The sequence below is a fragment of the Solea solea genome, chromosome 10, assembly GCF_958295425.1.
Source record: "Solea solea chromosome 10, fSolSol10.1, whole genome shotgun sequence".
In the NCBI taxonomy this organism is placed as follows: domain Eukaryota; kingdom Metazoa; phylum Chordata; class Actinopteri; order Pleuronectiformes; family Soleidae; genus Solea; species Solea solea.
This window is the reverse complement of record NC_081143.1, coordinates 17,529,631-17,545,110: the sequence shown is the minus strand read 5'-3', so window position 1 is coordinate 17,545,110 and position 15,480 is coordinate 17,529,631. Positions and strand designations below refer to the sequence as shown.

Here is a 15,480-nt window from a genome sequence, read left to right as displayed (position 1 = left end):
AGGAGGTTCATGTTCTGTTTTGGGTGGATTCTTTTTCTCGTTTAAAATACCAACATCTATCAGGTTTTGGTGAAGAACATAGAGGCCTTTGTGCGTTTGATATGTGTGCCTGATATGGCAACAACCACAGCCTGCCTGTGACATGTTTTTGCAACATTATGTGTGTCGGGGGAATTGAATATAAATGAAGGCCACATGACATGAGGAACATTTTCTGACATTTAGAATTAAGCCTTCCTGAGCATCACTCATGACAGCAGGAGGCTGTTAAAGACATATAATCTGGTAAAAAGAACTTCTGTCACCTGTTCACTCACACACAGAAATTAAATGTAATCTTACCCTCCTTCACATACTTGCACATCATTAAAAAAAGAAAGCTTACTCCATAGTAGCAGTGATTAGTGTGCCAAAATATCTCTGAACACTTTCCCCTCTCCCACAAAAGAAAATAAAGAGCTCCAATCTTGGACTTTGAGTATGAAGAAGGACTGCACCACACCTTTAGCAGTCTCAACTGTATCCGTCAGTCTCTCCAACTTTCACATCCCACACAGCATGATGAACTGTGCCGTGGAAGCACATGTGGCTTGGATAAAACTCAGCAAATACATTACTAAATGCTTGGAAACAAATGGGAAATGGGTCTCCCTATGTACCCATTAACAGTCAGTAAATTTACATTATAAAAGGTTATGCTTTTGGAAAAATATTTCCACACCCAAATGCAGCAATGTTCCTGCTTTTCATGCTCAGACATTAGTTTTTATCAGTATAACACCAGCCCTAACATTCAGATGATTTGATGATTTGGCTGTGTTGATGTCCACGGGGGAACCTGTCACAGTAACACTGGGTCTTGGAAGTGAAACAATAATCCTCAGGTTTTTGGATCAATTCATCTTTAGCCTGTGAGATGTGTTAGTCACAAAGGGCAGCCCGTCGCCAAGAGGAAAGGAATTGGGCTTGTTACTAGACGGTTACCAGTTCAAATCCCAGGGCCGGTGAAGGGCTGTTCACTACAGGTGTGTAATAAGGATGGGTTAAATGCAGAGGTCAATTACTGTGTGTGCAAAACTCATAGAACTCATTCGAATGAAATGTGAGTCTGATGACATCAGTAAGCTCTCGAATGGCAGAATGAGAACGAGCTCTAATGACATACTCCAGGTCTGCAGCCAAACTGCTCTCTGGGCACCATGACCACGGCACCCTCCTCGGCCATCTGCTGGCTCCCGAGGCCACACTCCAAGAATAGACAAAGAGTCACACAGTGGCAGAGATAAACACACAGTAACACGGTAACAAAACCAAGCTAATGTGAGATATGAAGTGAGCGGAAAAGGGAAGGACAAACGGCAGCACCAGAGAAAGCGTCAGCGTGTTACCCAGCCTAAAAAAATACCAACCTGTTGTTTTGAAATTCACTTCTCCTTCTCATTGCTTTCAATCTCACAACACTTTTTTTTCCTTTTTTTTTTTTAATTATCCTTTATCTACATCAGTAACAGCTTTGCCATTTATAGAACATCCACAAAAGCCTGTAAAGTGTCCCTCCATAAACCAATTCGGCACTCATGGGTTACGACGTATCACAAAGAAAAGCATCAATAGCCTTTGCCACGACAAACATGACTTCATCTCTGGATGAGAAGCCTTTATTTCTAGTGAACAGAGAGACATACAGTATGACTCAGATCACCACTCCATGGCCTCGGACGTTAAATCCAAAATACTCTTAAATGAGACAGCTCCAACGGATATATCAAAATAGGACAATGTCTCGGAACATGTGAGACGTCAGTGAAATATGAGATTTATCTAACTGGGGCCAACAGAGCCAAAGGGAGCCAGTGGGGAAGAATAGTTCATACAAATGGAAAAACATGGGGAAACTGACCTGATGTGCAAAGTGCCAAACAGGTGCTTCAGAGACAGTTGCTGACATTTTAGTGAGAAAGCATGTCAAAGATACAGCACTTGGCCTTTCTTTTATCTCCTTTCATCAGCAGAAAATCCCCACATGAAGGCTTTATGAAATTGGTAACAGATGTTATGGGAAGCTTTTTGCCACATGACACTTAGGGATTAGCTGGTTTAACGGCGTTGTTTAATGAATGGAGATGAGTTCAGGCCTTTTATTTGCATGATTGGATAGATCCCATCAAAGAGAGGACTCTCGCACTTCATCTTCAAACGAGGGCACTCAAAGTTGAATGGGCACTGTTGCAGGTTTAATTACTTGCATTTTAATGTGAATCCTTCACTGTTTAAAAAAAAAATGGTATTCTGCACAGTTTTTCTTGGTCTGCATAATAATACGATATCCTATGACAAATAACTGGCAAAACACAATGGGGTTTTTTTGTGTTTGGTTTCCTGTTCATCGCAAACAGTATCACAGCACACAAAACCACAGTGTGTATTTCCGCACTAGAAATGTCAGTAGTGTGAAGGGACACTAATAAGCGCACCAATTTAAAAAACATGCGCGTTAGTTTGGTCGTCACATGGGGAGGAATACCGAGTCTGTAAAACCAGTTAAAATACAGCGCTGTATGTTTTCTCTGGCTGTTGTCATAATCACATCATCAGAGTTATCACAGTTTCAGTTTGGAGCGAATCAAACCCTCCTGCAAAGTGAGGAGAGTGAAAGATTTACCAAGCAAAGGGGAATCATAAAGCATTGTTGCCTCACAGCAAGGTCACCGGTTTGAATCCTGGTCCGACCTGGCGCCTGTCTACATGGAGTCGGCATGTCCTCCCCGTGTGCTTAGGTTCTCTCTGGGTATGTGAGCTTCCTCCCACAGTCCAAAAATGAGCAGATTAGGTTCACTGGACAGTCTAAATTGACAGTAGGTGTGAGTGTGAGAGTGGATGGTTGTTCGTCTCTGTATGTTGCCCCTGTGATGGAGTGGTGACATGTCCAGGGGTGTACCCTGTACTTCATGTAGTTTCCTACAGGTCATTTTCACCCGTGTATCTTATATGTTTCGTTTAGTACCAGTGCACAGGAAACTCAAATTAATCTTCTCCCTTTAGGGATCACCACAGCAGGTCATCTGCCTCACATGTCATAGGTCATATGTCCTCCTTCACATCATCCATGATTGTTCTCTGCAAATGACCAAACCATCTCAACCTTGCCTTGCTTCCTTTATTTTCCAAACCATTCAACTGGAGCTGTCCCTCACATATGCTCATCTCTAAATCCTGTGCATCCTGGTCACCCCCAACAAAAATCACAGCTCAATTCAGCTCTGCATGCTGTCTTTTAGATAGTGCCACTGTCTTCAAACCATACATCATAGCAGGTCTACCGTCTTATAGACCTTCCCTTTTACTTTTGCTGCTCTCCTTCTGTAAAACATCACCATTGACACTCATCTCCACACCCAGCCTGCACTCTCCTTGCCCTCACTTGTGCACATACCATTGCTTTGGATGGTTGACCCCAGGTATTTAAACTTATCGACTTTCACTACCTACTACATTGCACCACCTGTCTCACTGTCATTGACACACAAACACAGGTATTCCACCTTGCTATTCTGCCCCTCCTACTAATTTGTATTCCTCTTCTAACCAGTGCAGACCTCCACCTCTGCAGGCTCTCTTCTACATGTCCCCTACACTCACTACAGATAACAATATCATCTGCAAACAACATAGTCCAAGGAGACTCTTACCGGTCAACCTGTGCATCACCATTGCAAACAAGAACGGGCTCAGAGCGGAACCCTGATGGACTCCCACCTCCTCCTTGAACCCACCCATCACTCCAACTCCACACCTCACCACTGTCTGGCTCAATGTCATGCACCACCCTCACATACTTCTCTGCCACTCCCGACTTCCTCATACAATTCCACAGTTTCTCTCTTGGCACCCGATCAAAAACTCCTTATGGTCTTTTCTAGATTTTTAAGGTACGGTCAAATAAATGAATGTGGGTTAATAGCAGTCATTACAAAAAGAAAAATCAGTCAATTACATTATTTGGCTGTGCAACATATGTACAAATGTATTTCTGTTGATCCTGAAGGGAAGCAAAGCTCTGTGGAGACCAGAAAATCCTCTCAGGCAGCATTCCTGTCTGGCCTCAAACACACAAGCAAGTCACGCATGGTGGTAATATTTCAAAGCAAGATGTAAACAATTAGCTGACATTTATCAATACCCAGAGTTTTGCTGTGACACAGAATCTCCTTCCCACTCGAGATGCTCATATAACTCAGCACTCCCCTTTCAGTGCCTTCATTAAAATCCCACCAGGATCATCACATCCATCCCTACATTTAATATTCACTGAGTGAAACTTGAACTACTTGCCAATGCCAGAAACAAAGCTGTCATTGTATTCTCAAGAAGCCTCCTAAAAGCCAGAGACATTCAGTTTCCATCAATCCACACGTACCACATCCTGACACAGAAAGTAAGTTATTGTTTGACTAAGATGAAATATTAGTACAGTGGATATGCTGCAGAAAGTGAAAGAAAACAGGCAGCAAAAGAAAAAAAAGAAAGGAAAATGGTAAAAAAAAAAAATGACTTACATGCACAACTTATAATTAAGTTTGATGAGCCAAACTGTTAAAATAGTGAAGTTGAAGACTGACGATGATGTGGAAGGATTTTATAATGGACCATACCAAGTTTTTTTCGCCATAGTGTTTTAAAATGCAGCTGTTGTCATGCAGTTGTGGGGGAATTAAGACCTCCTTACGTAATTAAAAAGATATTTTCCCATGTTCTCTACAGCAGACACATTTCATTTAACTCAAAATATTTTTTCCTGATGTACCAAAACATCAGGAATCAGATTGAGAGATTCAGGCGTGCAAATTGATTAGGCAAAAGAAATCACAAACTGTCCCGAGGACAAGAAATGTCTCTTATTCTCCTTTGATTCCTTTGAAATGTTTCTTAGTCAGGTGGTTCATGAGGTTATTTATGATAAATTAAACCTTTTTAACCTCGGGCAAAAAACATCTCCTTTGATTCAACACTATATCATCTATTTAATTTCAACCATATAGTGGTTTAATTTCCCCCTATATAGCTATAGTTTTATCTATGTGTGTGTGTGTGTGTGTGTGTGTGTGTGAGAGAGAGAGTGAGAGAGAGGGAGGATATCCTGGACAAATGGGAGGTCACTGAAAGTCAAATGCAGTACTTGGTTTTGTTCCCACCCCCTGCCTTGAGTCTGGAGAAGCACATGCTCCAAAGCTACCCAGTCACTCCTCAGTGGTTTGAGATTTGGGAAGAAAGAAAGGACCATGTCTGTTCTTCCAATCACGCACTTTAACTCACCCAGTTAGTGACAGCTTTTAAACACTGCATGCTATTTGAAACAACATTTTCAACATGGTTCCCATGAGGTGAACTTCTGATTCTCAGTTCGGGTGGGTTTCCCCCCCCCCCCCCCCCTCGTCTACATGTGTGTCCATTTACTTTAAACCGTCCTCTATTTTTCTCTCTCTCTTTTGCAGATGATATTTCCACAAGCCCTTTTGTGGCTTCCTACAAAGAGGAAGCGATCCTAATGTTGTATGCCTGCTGCCGTCTCTACAATATAACTGAAGAGTCCAGAAAGAAGAGGCCAGCCAGCTCTCGGGTTGAATGACAGTCGTGCACAAGTTATGCACAATTTAACAGTATCTAAAATTTAATGGGCGAGCGTGCAGTCGCTTATGAGTACAGTCAGGTAAAGAATGGGCTTTTATAAAGTCCCCATTGAGAAATAGACTGTCTCAACGTATCAGTATCTACTTTAATTTTTAAATTAAACGCCTCACTTCCATTTCCAGTCATGAGTGAAGGCAATAATTCCCTTAGTGGAAACACACAGAGGATAGCTCCCACCTGTAACAATGAGTTTCTCAATCTGTTATATAGATTATTATATGCATTTAACTCACTGTAAAAAAAAAACCTATAGAAGCAGTAAACAGAATTACGTAAACAATATAATTTACTATCTTATTTAAATGTTTTCTAAGAATCGTTTATTGTTTTATTGCTGTATGCTTTTATGGTTGGGTATATTGTTATTTATAGGCAATGTTAATCCAGTGTACGATACGGGATACTTGAATTTCCCCAAAGGGATGAATGAAGTGTGTCTAATCTAATCTAATCTAATCTACCAGGCTATGAGGCATAACTGCTAATATTGAAGCAGCGACTACACTCATTTCCTGTACTACCATTATATTACCATTATCTGGCCTGGCACTGGACCAAATACTTGGTTTAAAAGTATTTCTGAAAATGTTTTTTTTTTTGCCGTTTCTGTCTGCTGCAGCTGATTTCATTCTCAGGTTTAAGCATGTTTTAGAAGCAGCACAGGTCAACAGCTTAATGCTTTGCCGTGTTTGAAGTCGATAATATTACGTTGACAGACTGCGGACGACAGAAGGGAGCTGGGAGGAAGAGAGGGTTCTCACTGGGATGTCATGTACATTATATCCAACCCACCACCTACACCCCCCCCCCCCCCCCCCCACTACTTAGGAAACAAAGGAATGCGCTGATTAAAAATCCTGACATGTTTCACCATCATAATAACTCCCTGTCGTGTGAGGCGGTATTATTGGTGAGGCCGATGATGACAGCTACGGATGACACAAACAGACGTTGGCACTTAAGAAGACAGGTCGGAGGAATTCTGCACTTCATCTTTCAGTCCCGTCACTCGCGTTGACCCACTGAGAATGTGACCCCCTGGCCTTACGAGGCGCAGAGCAGATGGCCCTGCTCTGCGTCGAAACGGAGGGAAGATGATAACCTGTCCCTTAACACATTAAAAAGACACAAAAGAGGGAGAATATAGCGGAGGGAGGGAAAGAGAGAGCGGTGCGTAGCGGGACATTGTGAAAAAAGGAGGGCAGATGATATGTACAATAACAGCGAACGCGCTGAAGAACACAGCAAGAGTGAGCATGTTTTGGACGGAACAGCTGTAATCAGAGACTGAGAAAATGAGAAGTGAAGTGAAGGCCAGCACAGCAGCGGGGAAGCCATCGTGGTGCCGAGTGCAATTGTGAGAGCCAACTGTACTGGGTAGCTCTAATCAGTGGAAGCTAACTGACATCAGCTGCAACTCTAAACCTAAACATTTCTGAGAAATATGGAGGGGGAACTGGGAGGTTCCAGCCACAAACCCACCCGCCGCAGCTGCATTAGGAGGAACTGGTACAGGGCAATAGCCAAACAGAGCCTATGATGCTGTAAATCACACAACCACCAAGTATGAGCTGGGAAAAGGAGCTGGCTGGTTTAAATATCTTAACAATAATGTTGTGTTTAATGAGAGGAAATGAGAGCTGACGTGTGCACATGTGCATGCGTCGAACAGTTTGTAGATGTTTGAAAATGTACTTGATGCAGGTCATCTCTTCAGATGATATCGATACATAAAGCCTTTCCAAACTGTGTCAAGAGAAAAAGAGTTAGTGGTCGAAACTGCCGGTTAGTATTTGAGCAAAAAAGAAAGAAATAATTTGCATCTATAATCAATTTGCTCTGTATAATAATGGTTAAGAAACTTTGTTCCGTGAAATAAAATCTCATGTGGAAGCTGCCGTAACTGTCCGCTCCGACAGAACATGACATGTCTGACTTCCCACTGTGGGTATGGCATTTTTATTTTTTTTTACTGCTCATGACAAAACCACTAACAAAAACATAACTTCACTTTTCACTTTTGATGCAACTTAGACCGAGTCCGTCTGAGATTTCACTGTACACACATGGATACAATTAGCCGGAGAGCTAGGAAGACATCCTGAAATGTGGGAAAGAATATTTAAGACAAACTGCCCGATTGTTTACTGTAAAACCAGTTTACGCCTTTTTCTCCTCTCAGCTCTGTTGCCTTTGGGGCAAATTCTTCGGTCAGGAAAACATGGTGCAGATGTAAAGTGTCCGACGTGATGGGGAAAGACAAGTTATGTCTCTACAGGGGGAGACTGACCTTTGGAGAGCCAGGTCATAAATCTTTGCCTGCCCCTACAGCACAATGCAGAGTGTGCAGACAACTGTATCCCTGACAGTAACAGTGACACGACACCAGGCTTTTAATTACAAAATGTTTGCAGGAATTGATTTTCATTCATTTCATGAAGCAGAGTGTAATAATGCCTGATGTAAATCTAGTACTAGGAATCAGTGGCATTGTCCAATAGGTTTATAGGACACTGACATAGAAACCGTATGACAGCTGCAGGAGAATAAATTTGATAATGCTTTTGTACTGTGATTGTACAATGACTTGAGGGCAGCAGCACCCAGCTGCAGTTCATTCATACAGCATTGTCAGTCTGAAAGGTCAAATGCATCACTTTTCCTGTCAGCATTAGTGTAACTGCTGCAAGACAAGTAAACTGGAACATGTGAGAAAACACCTCTACGTGACTAGAGCTGGAAAACACTGCCAATTGTCTGCTTGTCTTGACCAAAATAAGAACAAAGCAGCATATCAACGACAAAGTATGGATAACTTCGTTTTCTGGTTGCTAGTAAATGACGTTTCTGGCCTGTGGGGAACCAAAATGAACTGAACTATGTCATTTAAACTCAGAAAGGATCCACTGTTCATCTCTTCAGCTCGACGTGAACAAAGCTGCCTCAGAAAGGAGGCAGAAAGAGGTTGTCAAAATTGAATCATGTCAAAAACAGGTTGGGTGTATTCATGCACGGCTTATCCACTGCACTGGTTCAAAGTGAGACAGGAAACTGCCTGATGTGACAGGATCTCAGGCCAAGTGAGAAATCATGACTGGAGACGACCCTGAAGAAGTGGGAACTGCAGGAGCATTCGGGGGGCGATCCTGATTGGTCAAGACTCTGCCCCATTATGGCGGATTGATTATCCATGCATGCTCCAGAGCTGAAGACACAATGGAGGGGAAGAGAAAAGAGGGTGTGTGTGTGTGAGGTAGGCAGGGGGGAGGGGGGGTGGGGTTGTTCGAGTCATAGAGCTGACCCCCCAAACTCTCCTCAGGCCAAACAATGGGACTGGGTGGTTATAAAGGAGATCAGGAAAAAAGCACAAGGCCCGTGAGCTAAATGACAAGTTTTTGTACAGATCTCAACACTTTCCACCGCTCAGCCTCAACACTTCACTGTCTACACAGCAAACACCAGACACCTGGGACACTAACTTTGACACCGGCAGCCTCAAATCACTACTCCACTCTCTGCCTCTCTCCTCCACAAGCTCACACATTCAGCCCCTCTCTCTCTCTCTCTCTGTAAAACCCCATCACAGACGCAGCTCTTTCATAGCCCGACAGAAAAGCACAAAACACAAAAATCGACAACTCACCCAACCCTTTCCTCTTCTTCTTCTTCTTCTTCTTCTTTTTCTCCTCTCTCTCTCTCTCTCTTTCTCTTCCTCTCTCAATCACAGCTTCAGCTGGTGAGGCTGGGCTGTTGCTGCTGCTCCCCTGGCCACACCCACAGCACAGTCATATGACCACCATCCCAAGTGGCTAGGAAGGCATTTGGCAGCCACACCCCTCATTCAGAGAAAGTCAATGGACAACATTGTGGAGAGATACGGGATCTCCAGCCGTGTGGTTAAAGATACAGAAACATTTGTGCACGTACAGTATTTGTGTGAGAAGAACAAGAGAAAAGTTCCTCTCCTCCTTACGTCCATGTCTTTGTGTGAATCCATCTGCTCTCTCCCTCCCACTGCTTTGTGTCACAGAGGAAAGCACCAGCTAAATCTTATGTGCATGTGTGTGTGTGTGTGCGTGTGTGTGTGCTGAAAACATTTGGTCATCTCTCTCCTCGTATTCTCCAGGGCTCGCTCTCTCTCTAAAGTCAACCCAATCCCTCGTAACTGATCTGACTCATAACTAAAGCCATTCCATGGCGGGGGTTGTGTGCCCAGGCTGTTTCTTATTTGGAACGTCGTAACTGCCAGGCAACACATATCAGGATTCAACTCCTCCAATAGTTACGATTTCTGATAAATCAGTAGTAGTTTGTAATGTTAATCCCGCTTTTTGCTGCGGAATTATAAAACACAATGTCACATGTTCAGCAAGGGAGCTTTACTGGCTGTTTGTGTTACTGTTCTTCCCTTTTCCAGAGTTTGGCTGCAGCCATACATCGACATTAATCTTCTCATCCGAGTTAAATGAGACAGTTTATTTTCTAAATGTATTTCCAAGAAGGCTATTTCCTGATACATTAAACAGACTTCAGCTTGTCAGTGATGATTTCTTCTGTGCTGCTGTGGCTGTGTTTTCCACTATCTGCGTGTACCTGCTTTGAACCATGTGTTTACAGCAATATGAAAAACTCCTGTAACAACTTGAGCGAATCACGCTGCGCCTTAGTCCAAACTGGCTAGAAAACAGATGAACGTGGGCCCAAACCCCAAACGTTCCCTGGAAAACATTGCTCCGCTGCACTTCCTGTGTCCCAGTTCAGCCACAACACAGAGATTCCCATTTACAACAGCCAGCACACTGCAGAAATGTTGAGATGTAAAAGGCTTCTATGAGGAACATATATTTTAAGATGAAAGAAAGATGCTGGTTATCAAATGGATTTAGATGTTGTTTTTCCATAACTGGGAAAAAGAGTGATTCATTTGTTCTAAAGTTCCATGGATGTGTCTCAACTTTTTCCGTCAGCACACAGACTGAAAGCGTGAGAGAGGTTTTTATAACATTCAGCACAAATGTTTCCTTCCTGTCAAACATGAATGTGTCTACACAACATATCAGTGCACACTGGTGAAATTAATTAAACTGAAAACAAAAATCCCGCAGTTGCGTCACTGCTGTAGGTTGTCACACGGACTGTTATTGATGGATTCATTAAAGAAATGCAGTTAAGTCTCAAGTAATCTTGAGATCACAATCATAAAACTGTCACGGGTCCATGTCTGTTCACGTTTTTATTGTACCGCTTAACTCTTGGGTTCTGGGCAGAAGGTCTGACACATTCCCACTGTATATCTCGTTTTTTTTTATTGAAGTGAAAGTTTTCCACACAGCCATAAACAATAAAGAAAATGTTGTCAGTATGAAACCCGTGACCCGACAGTGTCAAAGGTGCCATTTCCTCCAGTGGGAACAAAAGACCAAAGCAGAGGTCTACAGTATGTATGTGCATTATTTTATTTGCCCTGCAAAGAGCCAACACTCTGAGAAAAATAAAATAAACTGATATATGGACACGTGTGTTTGTGTGTAGCTCATGGGCAATTTTAATCAAAACTAATTCAAATGTAAACACTGTACCGTGTGGTTTGCCGTTTCATATTATCATGACACTCAGGCACTCAGTTGCACAAGTGGAACATCTTCATCAAAGTTGACTTCTGTGTTTTAACTACTAAACTCAATCAGGAGGCAGATTTTCTAAAGTGAAGTCATGTGCTGACGGCTGCACTGAAAAACTCAAATGAAGCTCTTTTAGCTGTTTGATTATTATCTCTTTTGTAGCACAGTAGCCATGTTGTCACGAAACACATGTCAACATTCAGTTGGCTCAAATCATTTGGGCTGAAGAAGTAACTGAAGAATAATGTGCGGTGAGGGACATTCGGAGAACACAACCCTCTGTGATTGGCCCAGAGGTCAGTCCTGATTGCTTTAAGGCCACCAAATCAGGGCGGCCGCACATATGGAGGCGATTACAGGAGACAACTTTGTGACTCAGCGGACCGGGTGTCTCGGTGACACGATATTCCTGAGGGAGGCCGAGAGCAAGAGGGAAAAGTTGAAAGAAAGGAGGAGGAAGGGAGCAAGGAGTAGAGGAGACAAAATATACAAAAAAAGGGGAGAGAGAGATGGAGGAGGAGGTGGAGGAAGGTTTCGGATGGTTGGAAGAGTAAGGAACAGGCGAGAGAAGGGGGGGGATGAATAACATCTGGCTTTGCGTTGATATCTACAGGGAAGATATCGGGGTCTGTTTGAGACTTCCTGTTGTGTTTCATTTGCTGCTCCCCTGTGGTGCAAATGGAGACAGCATGTGTGCAATGAGTGAAGATGGTTTATCTCAACACCCTAAAGTGGCCTCCAAGACTCAGCCTCCCCCCTTTGGTTGAAATCACTGAACATGCATTAACAGTACAGATGGACTGATGTGTGTATTTATCTTGAGATGAGATTGATGGTCCTCACTCCTCATCTCTACATCTACTTCACATTGTGGCGCTGCAGTGTAATTGAAAGAAGGAGGAGGAGGAGGAGGAGGAGGAGCAGAGATTAGTTTGATAGCTCAACTGAGCCTGGATTTATTCCCAGGGGTTGAAGTGTCCCCAGGAAGACAAAGAAGGTGACAGCCTCTCCAAAAACAAAAACACTCTCCCTGGAAACAGAGTCAATTACGCCACATCCCTACCTCACTACCCAGAGTTACAACAACGTTGTGTCTTCTGACACTGAAGACTTTGTAAGACAGAAAATACGAGTTGCCAGTTTCTAGTGCCATGAGTTCAAACTTCTTTTTTCCCGTAAAAGCAGGGTTATTTTCTTTCACAACAATCAGACGAGACTTTGTTTCTCCAATTGAGGAGAATGCAACATAGATTTTAAAAAGGAAGTCAGGAAAATGTCTCATAAGCACATTTGTCTCAACTGAACATCTCTCAGCGTGATTGGCCTTAATGGAAACCAGTCATTTCTCATGTGTCTGCAGCACGACAGCCTAAACAACCACGTTCTCCCACAGACAGCAGATACTCACGAAGATGATCCATGTCATGGTCGTATATTTCAGTGCAAGTAGAAGTCATCGCTGCTGTCAGCTCTTATCTCTCTTCTTTTTGTGAAGGGTTCAACAAGAAAGAAAATAAAAATACAAGATGTAAAAAACTCCAGTATACTTCCTAGTCTGAGTGGAACACGAACAAATCTATGTAACTAAGCTCACACACCGTCGTGCGCTCGCTCTTTCCGATGTTCTGGAGAGGAAGCTTTCCCTAATGAACAATAAACACAGCGACTCCATGGGATCGGCCTTCTGGGGAATCCTTGGCCCCAGTTCTCTGGATGTGTGTGTGGGGGAGAGGGAGAGGGACAGGAATGACTCAACTCCGAAAACCAAGAGACGACGCAGAGAGCTCTGTGATTAAACTCTTGGTGCGGTTGCCGCACATCGCGAGATATAACCAAATCATAATGATAATTATCTATAATAGAAGCTTCCCATGTGTAGAAAGAGATAGTGACAGAGAAAGCGTTTAGCAACCATGAGCTATCATCTTGTGAGATGATAACGTGGTGTTACAAAACTGTTTGCCAAGAAAGGTCTACAAGATCCATAATTTAGATTTTAGAAGTCTTACATTAGGAATCACAGAGGAACTCTACTATGGCGCCATGCCCTTTCACCAAAATCCTACGTAGTGTGTGCACTTCCTGCCGTTCAACAGCTCAAAGCACCTCACTCCACTGCGGCTGTGGGTGAGAGTTAATCTTCTGCTCACTCCAAGCCGTACTGCTAATGCTTGTCTCAACAGACGACGGCTTTCTTCAAAGCGATCGCACCATAACCCACAAAGCTGCAGTTATATTCTGTAAACATCTAAATCATGAGTGCAAACCTCTGTCATCGCATAAGATCTGGTCATAGAACAGCGGTGCAATGACAATTATTGCAGTCTTAAGACTTAAGTGTCCATAATGATCCAATAACTGCTTGTCTGGCCTAATCCAAAGCATTCATTTATGGGGGAAAGAAAGATGAAGGTACTAAAGCTTTTGTGCATGTTTTTAGTTGACACTGAAACACCTGCAGTAAATGCTGCAGTGATTTCCTTCCTGCTGACTTTTAGCTGAATTTTACATGCACAGCGTTGACAGTCAGGAAACTGTAAATGGCAACAAAAGCACCACGTCAGTGAGGATCAATATCCTGGGAGTGGTTCCACTTTGCAGAGTCACATCTAAATATCTGTACTGTCTTCAGCTCGGTGGGGCTGGGACAATCTCTCTGTGTATGGTTATTGTCATACCTGGCAGAGGTCAAAGTATTGTGGTTATCTCTTGCATCATGACCCGGTTGGAACAAGGGTCTTCCTGAGTTTGCATGTTCTGTGTGTGTGTGTGTGTGTGTGTGTGTGGGTGGGTTTTCTCCAGGTTTTCCAGTTTCCTCACACAGTCCAAAAACATGCAGATTTGGGGATTAGGTAAATTGGACACTAAATTGACTGTAGGTGTGAGAGTGGATAGTTGTTTGTCTCTATGTGTCCCTGTGATGGACTGGCATTCTGCAGAGGGTGTAACGGATAAAAGTAGAAGACGGATGGATGGATGGATAAAATACTTGATTTGTCCCTATAGAAAAAATGGGTGGGTCTGATCTCTTGCATCAGTCTGAACCACTAGAATGATAATACATCAATAGTCACAAATATGTGACAATGCAGTTTCATCCTATTGTTAAAGGGCTAAAAGCTGCTGTATCATTGAGACGGTTGATAGCTGTTGGTAGTAGTGGGTACAACATAAGTTATATAAGACTGCATCCTCTTTTTGAATTTTCCTCTCACTGCAAATTCACACACCTTCACACATGAATCTCCTCATCAACTCTCATCTACTCGTTTCAGCAGATGGCAGAGCTGCAGCACAAATGGCCATCTGTCACACACACACACAGAGAAAGAGAGAACTAGAGAGAGCGAGGGAGGGAGGAAAAGATTGTTTTATCCACTGTGTCTTCTATCAGCCAGCAAGTGGGCCAAAATCAATTGGCAGAGAGAGTGAAAAAGTGACCTCACATGAACTGCTCTCCTTCATTACTGTAAAACCACTCTGGGTGCAAATAAACCTGCAGCCGTGCAGACGAACCAATCAAGGCTGATGATTTGTTAACCAAAGTCACTACCTTTAGAAAAGTTTCTTGTCACCAGACCATCACATCTGCATGTCTTTGTACAGTGGGAGGGAGCCGGAGCAGCCAAACAGATCCCACAATGAATAATGTAATTTAGTCGATTTGATGTGTTAATGAAATACGTAATTGTGCAAACTGATGAAAAGTTACTGGTTGCAGTTCCGGGTCAGGGATGTTTAAGTCAGTCACTCTTATACCGCGGCACGGCACGGCACAGCACGGGTTGGTTTTCCACTACAAATAATAGTACCTACTCAATGGGGGCGGAGTTATCACTGCATGGCTGCATGAAACTGCGGTGACTTTCATTTTATTAATTTTCCTGGTAATTGTTGGATTAACCAACGTTTTTATGATTGTTAAGTCTTTTTAACTGATCTACAGTTCGGCATTGTTCGGCTTGATTCTTGTGTCAGGCGTCTCTTCCTGTGACGACCAATCAGTGGCCGGCTGTCTGACGTCATCAAGCATGGTGCCTACTCAGCTCGCTTGGTGCCGTGCTGTGCCGTGCAAGGCGAGGTGAGGCTAGGCGAAGCGAGTTGAGCCAGTGGAAACACGCCATTAGTGTCTCAGGCAAAGGAATCACATAAATGAGGAAAACAGGACAGA

At 43.1% G+C, this 15,480-nt stretch overlaps 1 protein-coding gene across 5 annotated transcripts in view; it reads right to left on the bottom strand.

Moving 5' to 3' along the window:
* septin9b (septin 9b) overlaps positions 1 to 15,480 on the bottom strand; it is a 67,199-nt gene that overhangs the window by 17,687 nt on the left and 34,032 nt on the right. The window contains exon 1 of one of the 5 annotated variants that reach the window (XM_058640625.1): positions 12,718 to 12,745. The exons of 3 other annotated variants lie outside the window; for them this stretch is intronic. In XM_058640625.1, coding sequence (XP_058496608.1) covers positions 12,718 to 12,730 — 13 coding nt within the window. In that variant the 5' untranslated portion in view covers positions 12,731 to 12,745. Of the gene's footprint in view, positions 1 to 9,331; positions 9,460 to 12,717; positions 12,746 to 15,480 lie in introns of those variants that run through there. One more of the 5 variants, XM_058640626.1, reaches the window with a different exon arrangement.